This window comes from Labeo rohita, chromosome 2, assembly GCF_022985175.1.
Source record: "Labeo rohita strain BAU-BD-2019 chromosome 2, IGBB_LRoh.1.0, whole genome shotgun sequence".
Taxonomy (NCBI): Eukaryota; Metazoa; Chordata; class Actinopteri; order Cypriniformes; family Cyprinidae; genus Labeo; species Labeo rohita.
The window spans coordinates 34619782-34639613 of record NC_066870.1 but is presented as its reverse complement, the minus strand read 5'-3'; the positions used below and the strand labels follow the sequence as shown (position 1 = coordinate 34639613).

Genomic DNA, 19832 nt, shown 5'->3' with positions numbered 1-19832 from the left:
AATAATTTCTTTACGACTGAAGAAAGAAAGACATGAACATCTTGGATGATAAGAGGGTGAGTACATTATATGTGAATCTTTGTTTTGGAAGTGGACTTCTCCTTTAAGCTATTAACCCCTGGTTTCACAGAAAAGGCTTAAGCCTACACCAAAAGTGTTTTTGCAGTGATGCCACAAAAGAACCATTTTGATTCTCGAAAGAACCTTTCAGTGAACAGTTCCTAATAGAACCATTTTGAATAACATTTTAAAAATCTAAAGAACTATGAAGAACCTTTTCTGCATTTGAAAGGTTCCATGGATGTTCTTCACAGAACCACTGATGCCAATAAAGAACCTTTATTTTTAGGAGTGTAGTCCCAGACTAAAATGTAAGTCTGAGCTGTTTCAACTAAAAGAAACTTGAACTGATTGATCTTTAAACATGTCAGCACCTTTGCTTTGTCTTAAGATGCACACCAGTAAAACGCACTTTTATAAAAATTCCATAAATGTACTAATTTAATCTGTACTATGGCCTAATCCTGGCTTAGTCTAAGACCTGTCTGTGAAACAAGGCCTAAGTCTTGTCTTCTGACACATTTGTCAAATGTGTCATGAGTTCATACCTAAAACAAGAACCAAAGTAGCAGCCACATTGTTTTTCTTTTGGATTAAGTTTGTATTTCTTACCCAATTGGAAGACATGTTGTCTTGTTTTAAGCATAAACCTTACTTTTACTGTGATAAATTCATCAAAAAAACACACTTCCTATCTTACGTCACTATGCTTTTCAGGAAAATGTCTCTTGATTTAAAAATGTTTAGATGTTTTGTACTGGAAGAAAAGAAAATAACTTTTTGCCTTTTGCTGACAATACATCATTGTACCACACTAAAAAGACTGTAAATGCACTTTTTTTGCAATATATATATTTTAGTGAAACCCCACCTATAAACATGTCCCGTTCCACAATGAATTGATGAACTTTTTTTTTTTTTTTTTTTTTGAGGTTAATGAAAATCAATGGAGTTGTTTTCCTGTTCTAGCATACAACACAAACAGGCAACCCTAGACAGAGTTTCTACTTCACACCCAGAATTTTGAAGTATTTAAAGCAGCACAGGGTGTAAACCATCAGATGTGTTGGGGATATGATCAGACATCCTCTCACACGAGAAAGTCCTGGATTATTTTAAGAACAAGGGCATATTTGTGGCCTCGTCGTCGTCTCTCTGACATTTTTTTTTAGCTTTTTGCCAGAAGCAAACTGTCGTCTTGCCCAAAGGTCTATATATAGCGACTTAAACACCCAGATTATGATTGGTCAATGACACAGTACACATCATGAGCTGCTCCCTGCTCTAGATGAATATAAGGTCACATGCCAGCCAAATTACTGTGTGCTGGATGCATTTTACATGAGCTAACGTTTAACGTTAGTGTAGCTGACTACTGTGGTTATAATGATAAACGAGACAAATGTTGCTTTAAGAAGTTTGTGCATCATGGCAAAGCTCTTTTCAGCAGAAGTTTGACACTTAACTAGCACTAATAATATTTGGGAACACCACTGTGAATATTAAAAACACATAGGATGAATATTGTACACTTTCAGTGTTCTAGGTCTTCAGTGCTCAGATGTTGCTCTTTTATAGCTTAAGAGACTTCCTGAAGTTTTCAATGGGTCCTATTATGCTCTTTTACAAAGTCTTGATTTTGTTTTGGGGGTGTACTAGAACATACTTTCATGTTTGGTGGTTCGAAAAATGCATTATTTTTAACATACTTTACATTATTACAATACATTTCTCCCAGCCTGGCACATATGGCTCGATTAGTTCCAGGTTTAATGAAGGCCTGCCTTCCGAAAAACAAAATGTGTTGTGATTGGTTAGCTGTCCCACTGCGTTGCAATTGGCGAACAGCTTAGACTGTATTTCAGTACTGCCACACCCCTTGTGAAAGAAGCAAGTTCCGTTTACAACTGTTAGCGCAAGTTAGATTAAAGTGATTCTTACGTTTTAAATATGCATATTTTCCTTACAAAAACGTATTGATTTGCTACAGGAGGCCTTTATTAAGTGTGAGGCACTTTTTATTATAGATGGATGCATATTATTGGACTTGTTTTGGACTGATGAGGAGAAACACCCGTCTACACTCTTAAAAATAAAGGTGCTTTAAAAGGTTCTTTACAGCGATGCCATAGAAAAACCATTTTTAGTTCCACAAAGAACCATTCAGTCAAAGGTTCTTTAAAGAACCATCTTTTTCTTATCTTCTTATAATCTGAAGAACTTTCTTTTGCCACAAAGAATCTTTTGTGAAACGGAAAGGTTTTTCAGATGTTAAAAGTTCTTTATGGAATCATTTAGACAAAAAAGGTTCTTCTATGGCATTGTGAAGCACCTTTATTTTTAAGAGTGTATGCCATTCTAAAGCTTGGGTGAGTAAATAATACGCTACAGTAGTGTTGGGTCCTAGCATCTTCATTAATCTAATGCCCAAAGATACACCCCACACACTGACTACAGTTCAAAAAGTGAAAAAGCATAATAGCACCCCTTTCAGGAATTTTCACTTTTACTTACCATCAACTTTGTCTCAGATATTACTTTTTTAAGAGAAAAGTTGGAATTTGATGAGAAATGTTTCTCATGTTGAGATCTATGATGTCTGATTGCAGTTTGGGACACTTTTGGTGAAGAATATATATAATTTTCATTTTTTATTATTATGATTTGTTCTTTCTATATAGGGTAGTTTGAGCAAATGAGTAGAGTTTTTAGACATAAATTGGGAGCCTGTCACTCAGATCTATTTTCAGGCTACTGCATCTGTCTCAGCATCTGCGTGCTGCCCGTTCCCTGAAAATTAGTGCCGCCCTGCCATTTACTGCCCCATTAAATCAAGCCTGTTTATCAGTACAGGGCTTTGATTTGACTCTTGGCGGCACTCTATGTTTATTCAGGTTTGGATGTGGCTTTGTTTGAAACGTGACATTTAGATTTTGTTCCACAAAGCTATAAAGTAACCTTTAAAAACATTTGAAACACGTTTGGTAATGTTCACTGAAATTATCTAACTTATAAAAATGATTTATAGCATGTATTTAGCATGTTTTAATGCTCACTCTTGCTCAAATTAATGATACGTTGGTCTTTTTGATAGATTATTGTGATATTGAAATGATAAAAAGTCTCTTTGCACATCTTTAAGCACTAGAGCTGTGCAGTTTGTAGCGCTCAAACCCGAAAAACAGCTTTTATGTTCAAAAAATGTGTTTCTTCTGGGTTTTACTGTACATGTTGTACATTCACTTATACATTGATGAAGGCCCATAGCTAGCATATGCATGAGACTTAGGTGAAAATTGAACTGGACAGGATCACTATTATTAGGTTTTGCTAGTTTTCGTTATTAAGTCCCAGCCTTGCCACTTTGGATCTGAGACAGAATTGCCTGCTGTAGTGGTAAAGCCAGGTTTCCCCAGACCGCTAAGGCATGATTAGTTAACCAAAACTCGGTTTCATGTGGTGTGCCAGAAGAGAGCTCCCTCGTAAGGGTGGGTTTCCCGCAGCACAAGTGGTGCCGCCAACCCTGGAAACAGCCTTTAATCATGACATGCAGACATACATGCATATGGACTGTTAAAAGAAACTGAAACACACAGAACGACTCGTGACTGCGTTGATTATGAGTTTACTTGAAGCGAAATGGGTCATTACTTACATTTCACCTGCATCAGATGTTCACTGCACGCACAAAAACTGCCACCAAAAGGTTAAAAGAGATAAAAGTCATGTGGAGTCTCATAAATTCCTTTTAATTGGCCTTCTCCTGGGTATAATTGCAGAGCGACGGTATAAGGTACAATTATTGCTTGTCATGTTTCGAGAGCATGCTTTGTGTGAGGTCTTTTCCAGTGTCAGAGCTTCAGGGTATGGCCTATATATGCATACCTTTGAGTGTGTGAACAAGATAAATATAGTAAGAGAGTGACTGGGAAATAAACATTTGACCAAACATTTTATAATACACCTTATTTTAAATTAAAACTAAGCATGTTTCATTAGGACTAAATTCAAGTTCACAATTGAATACTGCATACTGCATACAGCACATACTAATTTTTGTTTAAACTGTTTATATATATATAAATACTTTAACTATAGTATGCTACTTTAATGCATGACCTTTATGCATGACAATTTAGGTTAAATTCAGAAAGAAATAATATTGTGTCAGAAATAAAACCTTTTTATTATTATTTTTTTTAAATCCACAAAATTTGCCTAATTTGGTGTTCCTGGTCAAAAATCACCAGTTATTTAATCACCAGCTATTAGTGATAGGCCTCATTTATCTGAGCTTATGCACCTCGGTTTTTGAGTGGGAAAGCATTATTTGTGGATCATTTTGGTAATATTTACTCAAATACTGCGGTGCATAAGCTCAAATCAATGAGGCCCTCGATCAATTAATTCCAAAAATAAATACATAACCTGTGATAATTGAGATAAAATAAGCTGACAAAAAGATTGAATCCAATAATTGGCAAAAATATAGCATAAAATAAAAAGTATATAGCATTAAAAAATGTATAAGCCATTTTTTGTAGATTTTTTTTGTAATTTTTGACAGGGAACACCACAGGTGTAACAAGGTGAGAAAAATCCCCCCCCCAAAAAGTACAAAAATGATCTGTTTTATTTTATTTATTCATTTATTTATTTATTTTTTGGTTGTTACAACCTGTATGAGAAAAGTCAGTAAATGTAACACAATAACACAATACAATAACATTAATTAGCATTAACAAAGGGAAAGATATCTCCAGGTCAAAATGACCGACAAACATCATGAGGGTTAAAGTGTTTTATTATTTGCATTGATACTGGAAGCATACAAAAATCGTACAAAGAAAATTCACCTATACTGTGAACAGCATGCATACTGCATGAACACATAAATATTATTGGCCTACTATCTACAAAGCCAAAACTACTACTGGAAATGGCAAAAAAAAAAAGGCTTTTATATTTCATATTTTTTCCCCCTATTTTTTAAATAATAGTGTTCACACACTTTTTTCCTCTAAATTTATAAATCCTAGTCTAAAAGAGATATTTTATATTTCACTCTGACAGAATGTGTAGTGACAGTCTTTCTGCCTTCGTGTGGCAGTGTGGGACAGCAGTGAGATTTTCTGAACATATCCCATGCCTAATGCAAAATGTGGGACGTTACATATTTTCTGTCAGGTGTGTTTCACCATACACAAATTACATGCACATGTAACCAGAAACATGCTATTTTTGAATTCACATGATGGCCGGCCACAGCCCAGATTCTCGGGAAAGGAGGACATCTCTCACCAGCATTCCCACATGTGTACGGCTTGTAATTTAGAACTTCAGAAAGTGCAAAAAAGTCTTTAGATAAGCTCCCTTTACAGTTGGGTGTAACATGTTAAGATTTTAATGACAGACTGTCTCAAATTTCATACTTACTTTACAATTAAGATGTGTGCGTATTTAACTTCTCAGCGCTTAATTTCTCTTTATGTAATTAGTATGTAAAAAAAATGTAACCCAAATTGGAACGGCAAAACTCTAATTATATCTGCAATTAGGGGAATGTACCATGATTATTTAAGGCAAAGCGACAGCCTTTACCTACAGCTTACCACATTTCCCTTATTTCTAGAAATATGCGTGATACTAACAAACTGTGAACTATTCACAAGAGAAAAACCACCAATTTACAACAAAATTTAAATAAATAAAAACATACATAAATGTATTTATTTTTTTATTTTTATTTATTTTCTTCTTTTGATTTTGAGATGCAGTATATGATTTTAACAGCTTCTGACTTTTTTTTTTTATTTAGGGAGAGAAAGGAGATGCTGGTTTGGTGGGATCAGATGGACAACCAGGAATGCCTGTAAGTTTATTTTATTATCTGTCCTAATTTTATTTATTTTTTTCTATAGTTTTAGTTGAAAAATGTGAGATGCTTTGAAAATAATGTTCATACAGTTTAATTAATTAAGCATCAAACATATGCAGTCACACTGTCATATAATAATAAGTTTTAAAGTTTTTAGAAATCTATAAACTGCTAAAAACTGCTAAAACTACAATGTTTTTACAGTCAAACTCCATTCTGGAATCTTTGCTTTAAAGTCACTTCCATGTCATTTTCATTACTTATTTATATCTTAAATCTCTAGTTTATAGGTTGGCTCCTTTTAGACCTTCTGGTCTGGTCTTTTCTGGTCTTTCTAGTTTTCTTAAGCTGCAATTCAGCATATTAGAGTGATTTGTAAAGGATCGTGTGACACTGAAGAAGGAAGTAATGATGCTGAAAATTCAGATTTGCATCACAGAAATAAATTATATTTTAAAATGTATTAAAATAGAAAACAGCTATTTTAATTTGTAATAATATTTCACAATATCGCTATAATATTCACAACATTATTATAATATTTCTGGTCTTCACCAGGTTGAAACTTTTAAATGTCACGTTTGCACAATAATGTTGTTATTTTATCATGTTGACACATCTAATCATATTTATGTGATGAGATCGACTGTCATAGTGAAAGTACACTATGTAAAGTTTATTGCATGATGTGTCTGGTGGAAGGGGCACATGCACTGTAAAAAATGCCCGTGAATTTAACAGTAAAAAACTGTAAAAATGCTACAGTAAAAACATGTTAAATGGTTAACAGTAAAATACTGTAACATTTACAGTGAATAACCATAAATTGACATTCCCAGAATTCCCTGTGTTACATTTTTTTTATTTGATGTGTTTTTGTTGTTGAAATAACTCTTTCTTCTTAGTTTTCACTTAGTTTTGTACAACAGGGTTGTATGTTACATCTAATGTTGTTAAATGAATGTTTATTGCATTATTTCAGTTTCATGTGTGTTACCGTGATGGTGTTTAGTGTTTGTGCGAATGACACTGTGCATCTTCTATATATGTTAATATTTAAAAGCTGTTTGCGATGAACTTTGGTTCATCATGTGACTTTCTCATCACCACCTGCTTTTGGTGGTTATCAGTGTATTACAAAGGTACAAAACAGATTTCAGTACTTCAATAGGTTGGTAAATTAACATTATATCAGTTAATGAAATTACAGTATTTACCTGTAAATTTAAGTGAAAACCATAAAATGTTAAACGTTGCTACTGTAACTTTTACAGTAAAACTCTGGTAACCACAGCTGCCGTTTTTTTACCGTACATTTTACGGATTTTTTTTTACAGTGTGTGTAGGTGGAGGTCCCACAGATTTGTGGTGCGCTGCTAACTCTAGATTTGGAAATGATGAGACCACAGTGTTTACTAATCCCGAAATACATCACTGAGATGTAGAGTAGCAGATGATACATGTATATAGTCAACATCAGCTCTGTTTATGCTTTAAATGTTCTTTAAAGTCATCCAGCTTCATCAATCACACATGAACTGCAACTGACTATGAGGAAGGAAAACATTTCTGTAATGCAACAGACAAGGCCTTAGTCGGTCTTCTTTCAAAAGCCTCGGAAACTGAGACAGACTAATGCTGAGGCCTATAGAACTTGTTTTACACAAGGTTTCTTATTATTTCTAATTGTAATTTTTCTTTTTTTAACAGCTGGTTTTAAAATTGAAAGTCTAGCTCATTACACACTCATGAAGTATGACTCATAATGAATAATTAGTCGTTTGATCCTTGTTCAAGATTTTGTGGGGGTTTTTTTGGGAGTAAAATATTTAAAATATTCTTTGCAGGACCCCCTGAATAAAATGGATGGATTAGCATAAATTAATTCATGACTTTTAGGTGCAACGAGTGATAAGATGTCTTTGTTCTCATCTTGTATCTTGCAGATGAGACTGGCAGGAAGAGAATGAAATAAACTGCTGATGATGTGCGAAGTTTCATGATTGTGGTTGCAAGGGTGTTATTCCGGAGACTCATGATTTCTAATGCTGCATTCTTTTATTAGCAGCTGCTTTGTAAGATGAACCTCACTTGTCACACGATTTTTCTGCACTGTGCTCACTCTTCCTGTGATTTGAGCATTTGCAGCTATGTATGTCAGCATGGAGAGTGCTGGTAGATGGTTTCAATCCAAAGCTAATTTGAAGTGACTTCAGATGTTTATGCTTTCAGCGAAAGTCAGTTTTCATTCCTATTTCAGCTAATGACTTGAAGTGATGTGGTTAAGGCCTCAGTGTAAATATTTAGATATCCATGGCTTAGCTTGATATATGTATTCATATAGTAAGTACTCCCTTTTGGGGTAACGGTTTGGCAAGCGCACGATTCTTCCCATTTCCAAGCCCAGATGCTGAGAGCAGCCCAATGGAAACTTTTAGGCAGACATCTGTCTAGTGTCACGTGATTAATAAAACCGTTAATACGGGCCTCCCTCTTTTTTGAGGTTGTGGTGAACCTCTGAATGTTCTCATTTCTCGTTCTTTCCTGCAGAAGCGCTTTATTTGGCCAATCCATGCACGCAGAGCAGGTGGAGACAGGGGTATTTCTAGAAACCGATTCCTTAATGTCAATAAATGCTTTAGTGCACTCACTAGAGGTCAGCAGGTTTCTTGCACGTCTCTACTTCCTTCTTGCCTGTCTATCTCTGCGATCTCTTTTATGTCTGTTGCCACACACACTGAGTGGAAACTTTTGCAGTTTGATTGAACACTTTTACGCTCATTCATTCCGCAAGTTGTTTGGGCTATGCTTCCTGTTTATGGTTAATCAAACTGGCTCATTTAAAAGAAAAATTTACAAGATTATCACATCCCTGAAATCTGGTGCAGGACGCGGGATGAATCAGCTGTGAATGGTTGTAGATGTGGTGATTTGTGCCTCTCTTTTATCTTTCATCGTAACTCTCATGTAAACCGCTCTAATGAAAGAATACGTGCTTGCCAGTACATTGGATAGGTTGCAGTTTACAGTGCGGCTTGGCAGTGATACAAAAAGGCAGCACTGGGTAAGTAAACAGGCAACAGTGGCAGTAAAAGGTGCTGCCAGCATGTTAAGCCTGTGTAATTGTATATTTCAAACACTATATCACATTTGTACAGATAGAAAAACGCACATGCGATGTAAAACTGCACTGCCAAACCATAAACAACTTATGAATTCTTTTTTGTGTTTTTTTATAGGGTATGCGGGGGCTTCCTGGAGAGATAGGCCCTGCTGGACCTCAAGTAAGAACTCAGATTAATCATAAAATATAAAAAGGATTAAATATAATAAAATACAATATGTTTCTTAAGCAAATTAGCATATTAGAATGATTTCTGAAAGATCATGTCACACTGAAGACTGGAGTAAAGATGCTGAAAATTCAGCTTTGCATCACTGGAATATATTACATTTTAAAATATATTCAAACAGAAAAGAGTTATTTTAAATTGTAATAATATTTCACAATATTTATACTGTATTTTTTTATCAAATAAATTTAGCCTTGGTGAGCATAAGAGCCAGCTTTTTGATAGTTTAGCGATGTCATTTTCAGAGTGTTGATTTTCTTACAGTTTTTGTGCCTTTTATAACAAAATAATTTTGACAGGGTGAGCGAGGCATGCCAGGACCAGCAGGTTTTACTGGACCAACAGGGCAGCAGGTATCTCATAATTTCAACAAAATGATGTTTTTATTAAGTTCAGTTTGTTGGCTCAATGATAAATTGCGGTTTTACAAATAGTAACTGTTTAGGTTACTATTATAGGTTTTCAGGTTATAAGGTGTTCAGCATCATTTGTTCATGAACAAAATCCTGTGACTTCTACTTTTTTTTTTTAAAGAAATCAGGCTTAAGATGATATAAAAATGCTAAAATGTTTTCAAAATCCCATTTTTTTTTTTTTAAGGAGAGACTCAAACCATATCTGGAAACCAGAATATCAGTCATAGAGACTTTGTGGGGTGGCGCTCTTTTGAAACCACCTGGCAACCACTTTGAACATCCTAGCAACCATATAGCAACCCACTCATAAAATGTTACCAACCGCATAGCAAAACCATGCCAATCACCCAGAACACCCTAGCACTGTGGTGGCGAGTTTGGCACAGGCTGGCACCGTTCACGTTTTCTTCAGAAAATGTGAAAATTTAATTTCCAACCGCAGTTGTAAATGATTTATTTTTAAAGATGACGTGTGGCTCAAACCCACGTCATTGGTTAATGTTACCAGGCTTGTGTGAGACCAGAATGGTTTGATTTGTATAAAAGAGTTTAAACTTTCTAAGAAATTTACCTATGAATGACTTTCTTATTGTTGTCTTTGGACATTAAACTTACATAGGCTAAGAAATTAAAATACTCAAAATGTTGATGGTTATCATTCGGAAAAGATGTGGCAAATAAAACATATTAGGCTTGAATTATTGATGTTTGTCTTATTACAGCATTGTCTTTAATTTTAGGGACCCCCAGGCCCAGTTGGCCCACCTGGCATAGAAGGTCCTCCAGGTCTAAAAGTAAGTCATTCCAGCTATATAGGTGTAATAGGTGTAGATTATTGCATGTTTAGTAACTTCTCATTTTTCTTCACCTAACTTCTTAAGTGATAAAAATCTGAAATGTATTAAAGGAGAAGTTCACTTTCAGAACAAATATTCACATATAATGTACTCACCCCCTTGTCATCCAGGATGTTCATGTCTTTCTTTCTTCAGTTGATAAGAAATTATGTTTCTTGAGGAAACATTTCAGGAATTATCTCCATATAGTGGACTTCAGTGGTGCCCCCAAATTTGAACTTCCAAAATGTAGTTTAAATGCAGCTTCAAAGGGCTCTAAATGATCCCAGCCATGGAAGAACGGTCTTATCTAGTGAAACAATCGGTCATTTTTTTAAACAAATTGACAGTTTATGTACTTTTTAACCTCAAATGCTTGTCTTGTCTCGTCTCTACGATGCACAAAATCATCCTACATCGCTTTTTTACCATTTTTTTTTTTTTTGTAAAGGGCGTTTGATCTTCTGCAGCGATATAGGACAATTTTGAAGTTGGGGAAGAAAACGAGATGGGAGTTTTTAGACATACCCTAACTGTATTGACCGTATTGAACTAAAACAGTTCACGCAGACTTAGACAGCACAAGTATTTGAGGTTAAAAAAAGTATATAAATTGTCAATTTGTTTAGAAAATGACCGATTGTTTTGCTAGATAAGATCCTTCTTTCTTGGCTGGGACTTTTTTTCCTCAAGAAACATAATTTCTTATCGACTGAAGAAAGGAAGACATAAACATCTTGGATGACAAGGGGGTGAGTAAATTATCTGTAAATTTTTGTTCCGTATTGAACTTCTCCTTTAATTATTTATTCAGCAAGGACACATTAAAGATCATGAACTACCTTTTTATTATTTTGTACTGTTCTCTGACTGAGGTCAACTTATAATGTTATCAAGATTTTTACATCAAAAAAACATCATAATTTAAAAGTAATAGGCTATTTTCTGTCCTGTTTTATCGGAACGCTCTGTTTGAATAGGCTTGGTGGATTATCGTCTCGGAAGTAAACACCCACTGCTATGACTGGCAAACGGTTGTGTATGTTTGACAGCCTACATCCTTCATAGATGGTCGCTGCTGTGATTTAGGTTAAAAATGCATGAATACTCAATAGACCAATTATTTGTTTGTAAACATTCAGGATGCGCGCACATCATGGTTGCAGAAAATCCGGGAGAGATAGCCTTTACGGCTAGAGAATTACATGGATACAGTACAAAATAGTTCGATTTTTAAAAAGCTTATAGATTATATTGATTAGATGTAATTTTCAAAATGTTCTCAGAATATTACAAGAGCTTGTCACCCAGCGATAAGCACTGTTATTCAATGAAATTGACATTAAATAATGGGATGACAGAAATAGGGATGATGTTTTTGTGGGCGGTTCAAGTAGCAGTCTATGAAGCCATGGAATAAAAGAATACAAAAAAGGTAAATTTGATTTTATATTTAAAAATTCTGACTTTATTATCCCACACTTCTGGCTTTTTACCCTCAAAACTGACAAATTCACTATCTTTGAGTTAAATCGAGTTATAAGGTCTGAATTAGGAGATATAAACTTACATTTGCGAGAAGAAAAAAAGAGTCAGAATTGTGAGATAAAATAAATAAATGTTATGTAAATATGTAAGTAGTAATAGGTTTAAATAATATTTCATGCTGTAACTGTAGGGATAATACATCCACTGTGAACAGCATATGTGAATATTTTGTAGACCTATTGTTTAAATTCAATTTATGCTTTAAAAGTAGAGTAATCATAGCAGTTTTTTATCCATAGTACGTCCGTTTTAACATCTGGGTTCAGCTACAAATGGCATCTTTGATGGCAGTATTCTATAAAAATTATTTGCATTCAGGCACGTTTTTTTTCTTCTCTTATTCCATGGAGTTTACCCAAATACCTCCACTTGTTACCAGTGTTTTTCTGCAACCATTATGCACACGCAGCTGCAACTGTGACGTCTACTCCAAATTGGTCTATACATATCAAACGATCTGTAATAACAGACAAAGCAATCGTGACCACGTAATAAAAACAGTTGCTCACACCTGAGTACTGTCAGATAGTGTAATATAATATAGTCGGCACAGCATTGTCTTTTAGTTTCAATCTTTCTAAAAATCCTGCATCAAACTGTGCTTTGTTTGTAAACGAATCCATGGTAAAATGAAGTGAACAAAGGATGGAGTTCTGGATCGTCATTAAAAATAAAATTCATCCACTCTTTCCTAATGTTGGGATCAGAAGGAAGGCGATGCAAAAAAAATGTATTCGCAGTTTGGCTCTGCACAGCATCGTGTTCTCTTCTGAGCTATATTTAATGTTAATTTTCTGCATAGACCTGCGTTTGCATCTCGTTATTTTATGCTACATACGTGAATTGGTGGGCAGGGCTAAACAGCACACTAATATGTCATAAAGTGGTGCATTTCATAACCATTTTGGCAGACTGGCTTCAACATAAGCTGTTTTTAGACTAACGAGAAAGTTCTGAAACTTACAGAATGACCACTTATATGTCAAAACATCAGGGGATTTCTCAGTTCACGACCCCTTTAAAATTGATCAAAAGTGAAAATAATTTGTACTTTTTAATATCACTTCTCACCATTTTATTGACATGGAGTGAAACCTTTATATGTTGATAGGGGAATTCTGGCTCTCGCGGACAGGATGGGCTCCCTGGACCACCTGGCGCTAAAGTGAGTGAGCCAAGGGAGGGGGATTTCCACACATAAAGGTCTGAAAATACGATATCATCTCCTTTAGTGACATACCTGCCGCTTCCCCAGCCGGCTTCAGGAAATAACTTTGAGTAGCAGATGCTATTTAAAACCTCCATCAAGTCATAATGCTCAGAAACCTTTAATTCACTTTACATAAGTTCCACTGATAGGGCTCCAACGGGTTAACGAGTAAAGTACTTAAGACAAAATAGCTATAAGAGGAAGGTTATTATTGTAGGCCTACAAAAGGCAAAGCTGACAGACTATTTTCATTTCACCACCTCCCACATAAGTTTTAAAGTGACAGTTCAAACAGAAGTGAAAAGTAGTTCATATTGTGCACTATTCCAATTCTTTTGAAGCCATACAATAGCTTTATGTGAAAAACAGACTGAAATTGAGCTGCATCTTTCTTTATTTAACAAGATATACTAATCAAATGACGTGTAAGTAAGCATAGTGATGTAGCACAAATAAGCTAAAAATCTAAATACTGAGTCTTATACTGTGTGCATGCATGCATCCACAGGGTTCAGATGGAGAGCATGGCATTCAAGGTCCCCCTGGCATTAGAGGTCTACCAGGGTTTAAAGGTTATAAGGTACGTCCATCTTTAACACTGACAAATCCAACCTGATTTAACATCTGCCTTGCTTTAATATACGGTTGCATTACAAATAGTCATTATCTGTCATTTTGACTGGAAGTCATGCTCTATTTTTTGTCAAGACAATATTTTTTAAATCATGATGAAATGGAGGTAGCGACAAAAATCTTTTTTTTTTTCATATTGTGAGGTACATCCAAGTCTAACACACTATTGAAAAAGAAAAAAAGTAGGACGGGGACTTTTTTCTGTGCATCAGTAGTTTGGATTTGAGATGTGGAAGTTGCATTTGCGGTTTAAGTGAAAAAATTATTAGAAGAGTCCTGATACTGTATCTCACCAGACACTTGTGGCTTTCACTGGAAGATTCAGTTATGATTAAAAATGTCAAAGTCAAAGTCAAAGTCAAAGTACAAAGAAAACCATACATGGATGAATCATTCACAATAAGATCTATAACATGCATTTATAAAATATAGTGAATAATACACTCAACTTAAAGGAACACACCACTTTTTTTGAAAATAGGCTCATTTTCGAGAGGGTGCTCGCTGCAGAGCCAAATGGGAGGAGCTGAAGCTCTAGCTCCACCTCGCTGGAGGTAATGGGTGGAGATAGACACCTAACCACACCCTAACCCTACCCCGTACCCTATCCTAAACATAACTCCACCCATTAGTTCACACGTAGGTGGAGCTGGACATCAAAAGAGAGGGAGCTGGAGGCCGTTCGGCTCTGCAGTGAGCAGTAATTGTCATTTTCCAACTCTCCTAGAGTTAAACAGTTGAGTTTTACCATTCAAATCCATTCAGCTGAGTTCTGGGTATGGCGGTAGCACTTTTAGCATAGCTTAGCACAGATGATTGAATCTGATTAGACCGTTAGCATCTCGCTAAAAAATGAACAAAGAGTTTTGATATTTTTCCTATTTAAAGGGGTCATTGGATGCAAACTTGACTTTTACATGTTGTTTGTACATTAATGTGTTGGCAGTGTATGTACAAATCTACCCTATAATGATAAAAATCCATGCAGTGATTTTTAATTAATCTGTAAAAATAATATCCCCTTTTTCAAATTGAGCCATTCTCAGATGGCAGAGGCCACTCCCTCAATAGTTGATTGACATGAGCATCTTACCTCAGATCAGCTGTAACAGTCCGACCTCCATTGTTTCGATGCCAGAGCAGGGATGTAAGTTAGACAAGAATATCTCTGATTGAGCGATTTAGGTGTTGTGCTGCTAGATGTAATAGTGGACATAGTGGTCGTCATTTACTCCCGACATCTGAGCCACTGAAAATGCAGTGAAGGGAATGCACCTCCCGATCTACATAAATACGTCTATGTTCGCGCAAATCATTCGTGATCCAGCTTCACTTACAGCAGAATTGAGTATAAGGGTTTTTTTATGAATCTCTGCAATCACCTTCTTCATCACGTGCTAGTTAGCAAGTTTCGTAACTAAATGCACTCAATGCGGCTAAAGTAAACAATCTCTCAGAGCAGCACGTCACTCCACAGAGAGTAGAAAGGGGCGGGGCAAGCAGAGCTCATTTGCATTTAAAGGAACAATCCCCTAGAATGGGATGATTTTTACAGAGTTTTTTTTTACCTTTTGACAAGGTAAAAGGGTGTTGTTTTACACAACCATTGAGAATTTTTAATCAAAGTATATTATAGACTTTTCATTGAGACCCTAAAGAATCATATCAACTTGTGGAAAATGGGCATCTGATGACCCCTTTAAAACTTTACTCTTCTGTAGTTACATCGTGTACTAAGACTGACGGAAAATTAAAAGTTGCGATTTTCTAGGCTGATATGGCTTTTCACTTTTAATCTTTTGGAAATGTTTATTAAGTAGGGAAACACAATCAAAAAATGAAGAAAAGTGTGATAAATGTGGTAAATGTAAATGCAACCTCTATATAGACTGCTTCTTAGTACTTTAATGCGTTATTTAAAAAATTCCCTGTTTGACTACTGTTAAATGCCAGTGCTCCTACGCTTGTATTTGCAGGGTGACGCAGGATCATCTGGACCAAAGGGAAGTCAGGTACCGTGACTGCTTAGTGATGAGTGACAACTTTGACATTTAATTTCTCACGTCTGTTCAAAAGGAACATACTATATAAGAGAAAGAGGAAGTTAAAAAAAAAAGTGCTACGATGCTATGCAAAAACACATTTTTTTCTAACAGGAATTCTTACCTACAAAAGACACTCACACAAATCTTTTTATTCATCAGTCAGGGTCAAAAAGTTATAAACAAAATAGCACATAACACACCAGTTGGTCCAGGCTGGTTTTACTAGTAACACAAGAAACTGATTGACTTTTTTATTGCATCTCTCTTGCCAGGGTGAGAAAGGAAACCAGGGAGAACCTGGAGTTGCAGGAAAACATGTATGTAACAGCTTTTATGCTTCAATTGTAGTGTTGCTAATTCAAGTGTATTTCTGGTTATGGATTCTGATAAACCTACACAACTTTGAAAAAGCTTTAAAACCAGACATGGCCCTTAATGCTTGTGCAATGGAAAGAAACATCCCACAGACTTGCATTAAAGAGAAAACTCAAGTCATATCTAGAAACCTGAATATGCACAGAATATCATAAGATTTTTTTTTTTTAAAGAAACACTTCTGTTTAGCAAGGATGCTTTAAATTGATCAGAAACGATATTTATAACGTTACAAAAGATTTCCATTTCAAATAAATGCTGTTCTTTTAAACTTTCTGTTCATCAAAGAATCCTGAACAAAAACTGTTTTCAACATTGATAATCATAAGAAATGTTTCTTGAGCGGCAAATCAAGAGTTTGCGAGAATGCGATTAAATTGCACATGACATAATGTACTTTTTGTGTTCTCAACAGGGTGAACCGGGCCTGATAGGAAACAAAGGAGAGGTACAAAACTACTTGAAACATAACTGCTGTTGTCAACGTCTCGCAAGCGTTTCCTGATGAGTCAGAATCTAGACGTCTTTTGGTTCCCTAGCAAGAAACTAAAACAAGCTTAAGTGTTTTGAGCCCAACATACGCAGTCTTGGCATCTTGTCTGCAACTTCTTCATAAATGAAAACACTTTTTTTCACAGAACTTGAATAATCAAATATGCACAAAAACTGAGGGATAACACTGAACTGAATTGTTCTTCTCACTCCCTTTCAGCCAGGTTTAGCAGGGGAGCCTGGGAGCAGAGGGGCTGATGGGAAAAAGGGAGATGTGGGTCCATCAGGGCCACCTGGATCTCAAGGCTTTCCCGGTCTAGACGGCTTACCGGGGCAACCAGGACTTCCAGGTTATCCAGGAAAACCAGTGAGTGTATTCAGTGTGATTTATAAACCATGCATTATGGCGATGATGGTCTTGTTCAAATATGACGCACTGTGTTACAGGGCAAAGCACCTTCAGAAGAGCAGCTTATGAAGATCTGTGCTTCAGTGCTACAGAGTAAGTTTTCATGTCTTTGAGTGAGGTTGAGACGAATGAGAAAACAAAGACAGAATATGCTTATGCAAGCATTGCTTTAAATATCTGCCCATTATTTTGGTTAGAACTGAATCAAACCCCAATCCGTAAGTATTAACTCTTCCTTCTTATGTTTACCATGAATCTATCACTCTAGCAACCAAGTGCTAAAAACACTCCTTAGCAACACACCCACGACAACTTAATATTGTGCCTGTGACTTTTGCATGCCGCTTCATTTGTGTATTCTTCAGCAAATTTAAAACTCTAGTATTCAAGATATGTAAATAGGATATTTTATTTTGGTAAAAAAGACAAAGATTCTCAATAGGAATAGAATTTAACTCATGATGTGTGTATATGTGCCTCTAGTCATATAACTGGAAACATCTGAAGTGGTAGTAGCCTCCAGGGCAACTTTCACTTCTCTGTAAAAAAGAGGAAAAACTTAAATACAGTTGTGAAATCCTTCCGATGAGCAATCATACGGCTATTTTTTATATAGCCGTTACTGTCACAAATGTTACACCATCCTCTTTGCAATCCTTAAACATCTATGAAATGCACACAAATTGAACTTTTTGCTTGTACATTGTAAATGAAAATGGTTAGTCATATGGTCATTATTGCAAAATAAATTGCGTAAGGATGATCAGAAAACATTAATGAGAAGCATTTGTACATTATCTTTTGATAATGTACAAATTTGATGAATAATTTATGATGTGAGAATGAAATGTGAAACTAGCACAGTGTTCAGTTTTGCATTGTTATACAAAAACTGTAGAATACAGCAATTGATCAGAATCAAGTATTCCAAAGAGCCATGAGATAACACCTAATAGCATTGTATCTAGCAGGTGCATGTATGGGTGTGTATGATGTAGTGTAGTCAGTCATATTAGAAAACCCAAACTAAGCATTGACGATTTTTATCGTTCAATCATCTCTCTAAATCAGGCATGGGCAAACTTGGTCCTGGAGGGCTGATGTCCTGCAGAGTTCAGCTTCCACCATGACAAAACTCACATGTCTGTAGCCTTCTAGTAATCCTGAAGACTTTGATTAGCTTGTTCAGGTGTGTTTGATCAGGGTTGGAGCTAAACTGTGTAGGGACACCAGTCCTCCAGGACAGAGTTTGCCCATGTCTACTCTAAATCAGTGGTTTTCAACCACTATAGGGGTAGTAAAAAATAAGCTTTGAAATAAGCTAAAACATCAAGAAGTAAACTGACATCATGTTTCTTATTGTAATTTGTGCCCACAGCTTCTGTCATTTTATTTAAAACTTGATACAAATGAGGAAACGTAAAAGTTGTGGTTTCTAGACATGGAAAAGTCATGGAAATGTTTATAACAAATATAAATCTTTCTAGTCATCAAGCGCTAAAATATTTTATTGCGTGGAAATTGCTATTTGTGACGAAATTATTTTTTAAAATGGCTGTAGTTATCAGGGTTATTACAGTTAACTAAAACTAAAACTTTTTTATTTTACCTAGTTGCCAAAACCAACATTTCTCATTTTAATTTAGTTGATCCTGATGTACTGAAATAACTAAAACTAAAACTGAAATAAAAAGTAATAAAAAAACGTCTCAGGTTACGTATGTAACCCTGGTTCTCAGAGGGAACGAGACGCCGCGTCGAAACGCTATGGGAACGCCTTCAGCATGACCGTGCTCTGAATCACATGTGAAATCAGTCCAATAGAAGAGCGAGACGTCATAGGCGGGTGACGTCACTGACCAGGAAGCTTAAAAGCACGTACGCCGGAACTGGCGTCAGCTTCAAGAGAAGCAGCGCTCGGAAGAATGCAGGAGAATGGCCTCGAGACGCGGCGTCTCGTTCCCTCGGAGAACCAGGGTTACATACGTAACCTGAGACGTTCCCCTTCAGGAACTCGAGCCGCGTCGAAACGCTATGGGAACGAGATGCCCACGGCGCAAGATCCAAGTCCCCGCCTAGTGTGTGCTAGTGCGAAGGACAGAAGAGCCAGGAGAGACTCGCAGGTCAAGGTCGTAAAACCTCACAAATGTAAGGGGCCTGGACCATCCCGCAGCGTTGCAGATATCCTGCATAGAAACGGCAGCAAGAAAGGCCTTGGAGGCCGCCATGCTCCGGGTAGAATGAGCTTTGACCCCTAGTGGAGGAGGGAGGCCAGAGGACTCATAAGCAGAACAAATAGCATCCACTATCCAGTGGCTTAGGGTCTGCTTGGAAGCAGGGAGGCCTTTTTTAGCCGGACCATAGCAAACAAAAAGTTGGTCCGACTTTCTCCACATTGCAGCTCTGCGGACGTATGTGTCCAGTGCTCGCACTGGACACATACAGTTAAGCTTCTGCTGGTCAGGATCCTGAAAGGGAGGAGGACAGAAGGCCTGAAGTACGACAGGCCGTGGTGCTGAGGAGGGGACTTTAGGGACGTACCCCGTACGAGGGTACAGGAAGGCCTTAGCTAGGCCT

At 36.4% G+C, this 19832-nt stretch overlaps 1 protein-coding gene across 1 annotated transcript in view; it reads left to right on the top strand.

The window, feature by feature from the left end:
- The window catches only part of si:ch211-106n13.3 (vWFA and Collagen domain-containing protein), a 40248-nt gene that overhangs the window by 14151 nt on the left and 6265 nt on the right, over positions 1–19832 (top strand). Inside the window, exons 18-28 of the mRNA XM_051122452.1 lie at positions 5879–5932; positions 9178–9222; positions 9591–9644; positions 10448–10501; positions 13203–13256; positions 13810–13881; positions 15911–15946; positions 16252–16296; positions 16770–16802; positions 17067–17213; positions 17294–17348. Coding sequence (XP_050978409.1) covers positions 5879–5932; positions 9178–9222; positions 9591–9644; positions 10448–10501; positions 13203–13256; positions 13810–13881; positions 15911–15946; positions 16252–16296; positions 16770–16802; positions 17067–17213; positions 17294–17348 — 649 coding nt within the window. The remainder of the gene's footprint in view (positions 1–5878; positions 5933–9177; positions 9223–9590; positions 9645–10447; positions 10502–13202; positions 13257–13809; positions 13882–15910; positions 15947–16251; positions 16297–16769; positions 16803–17066; positions 17214–17293; positions 17349–19832) is intronic.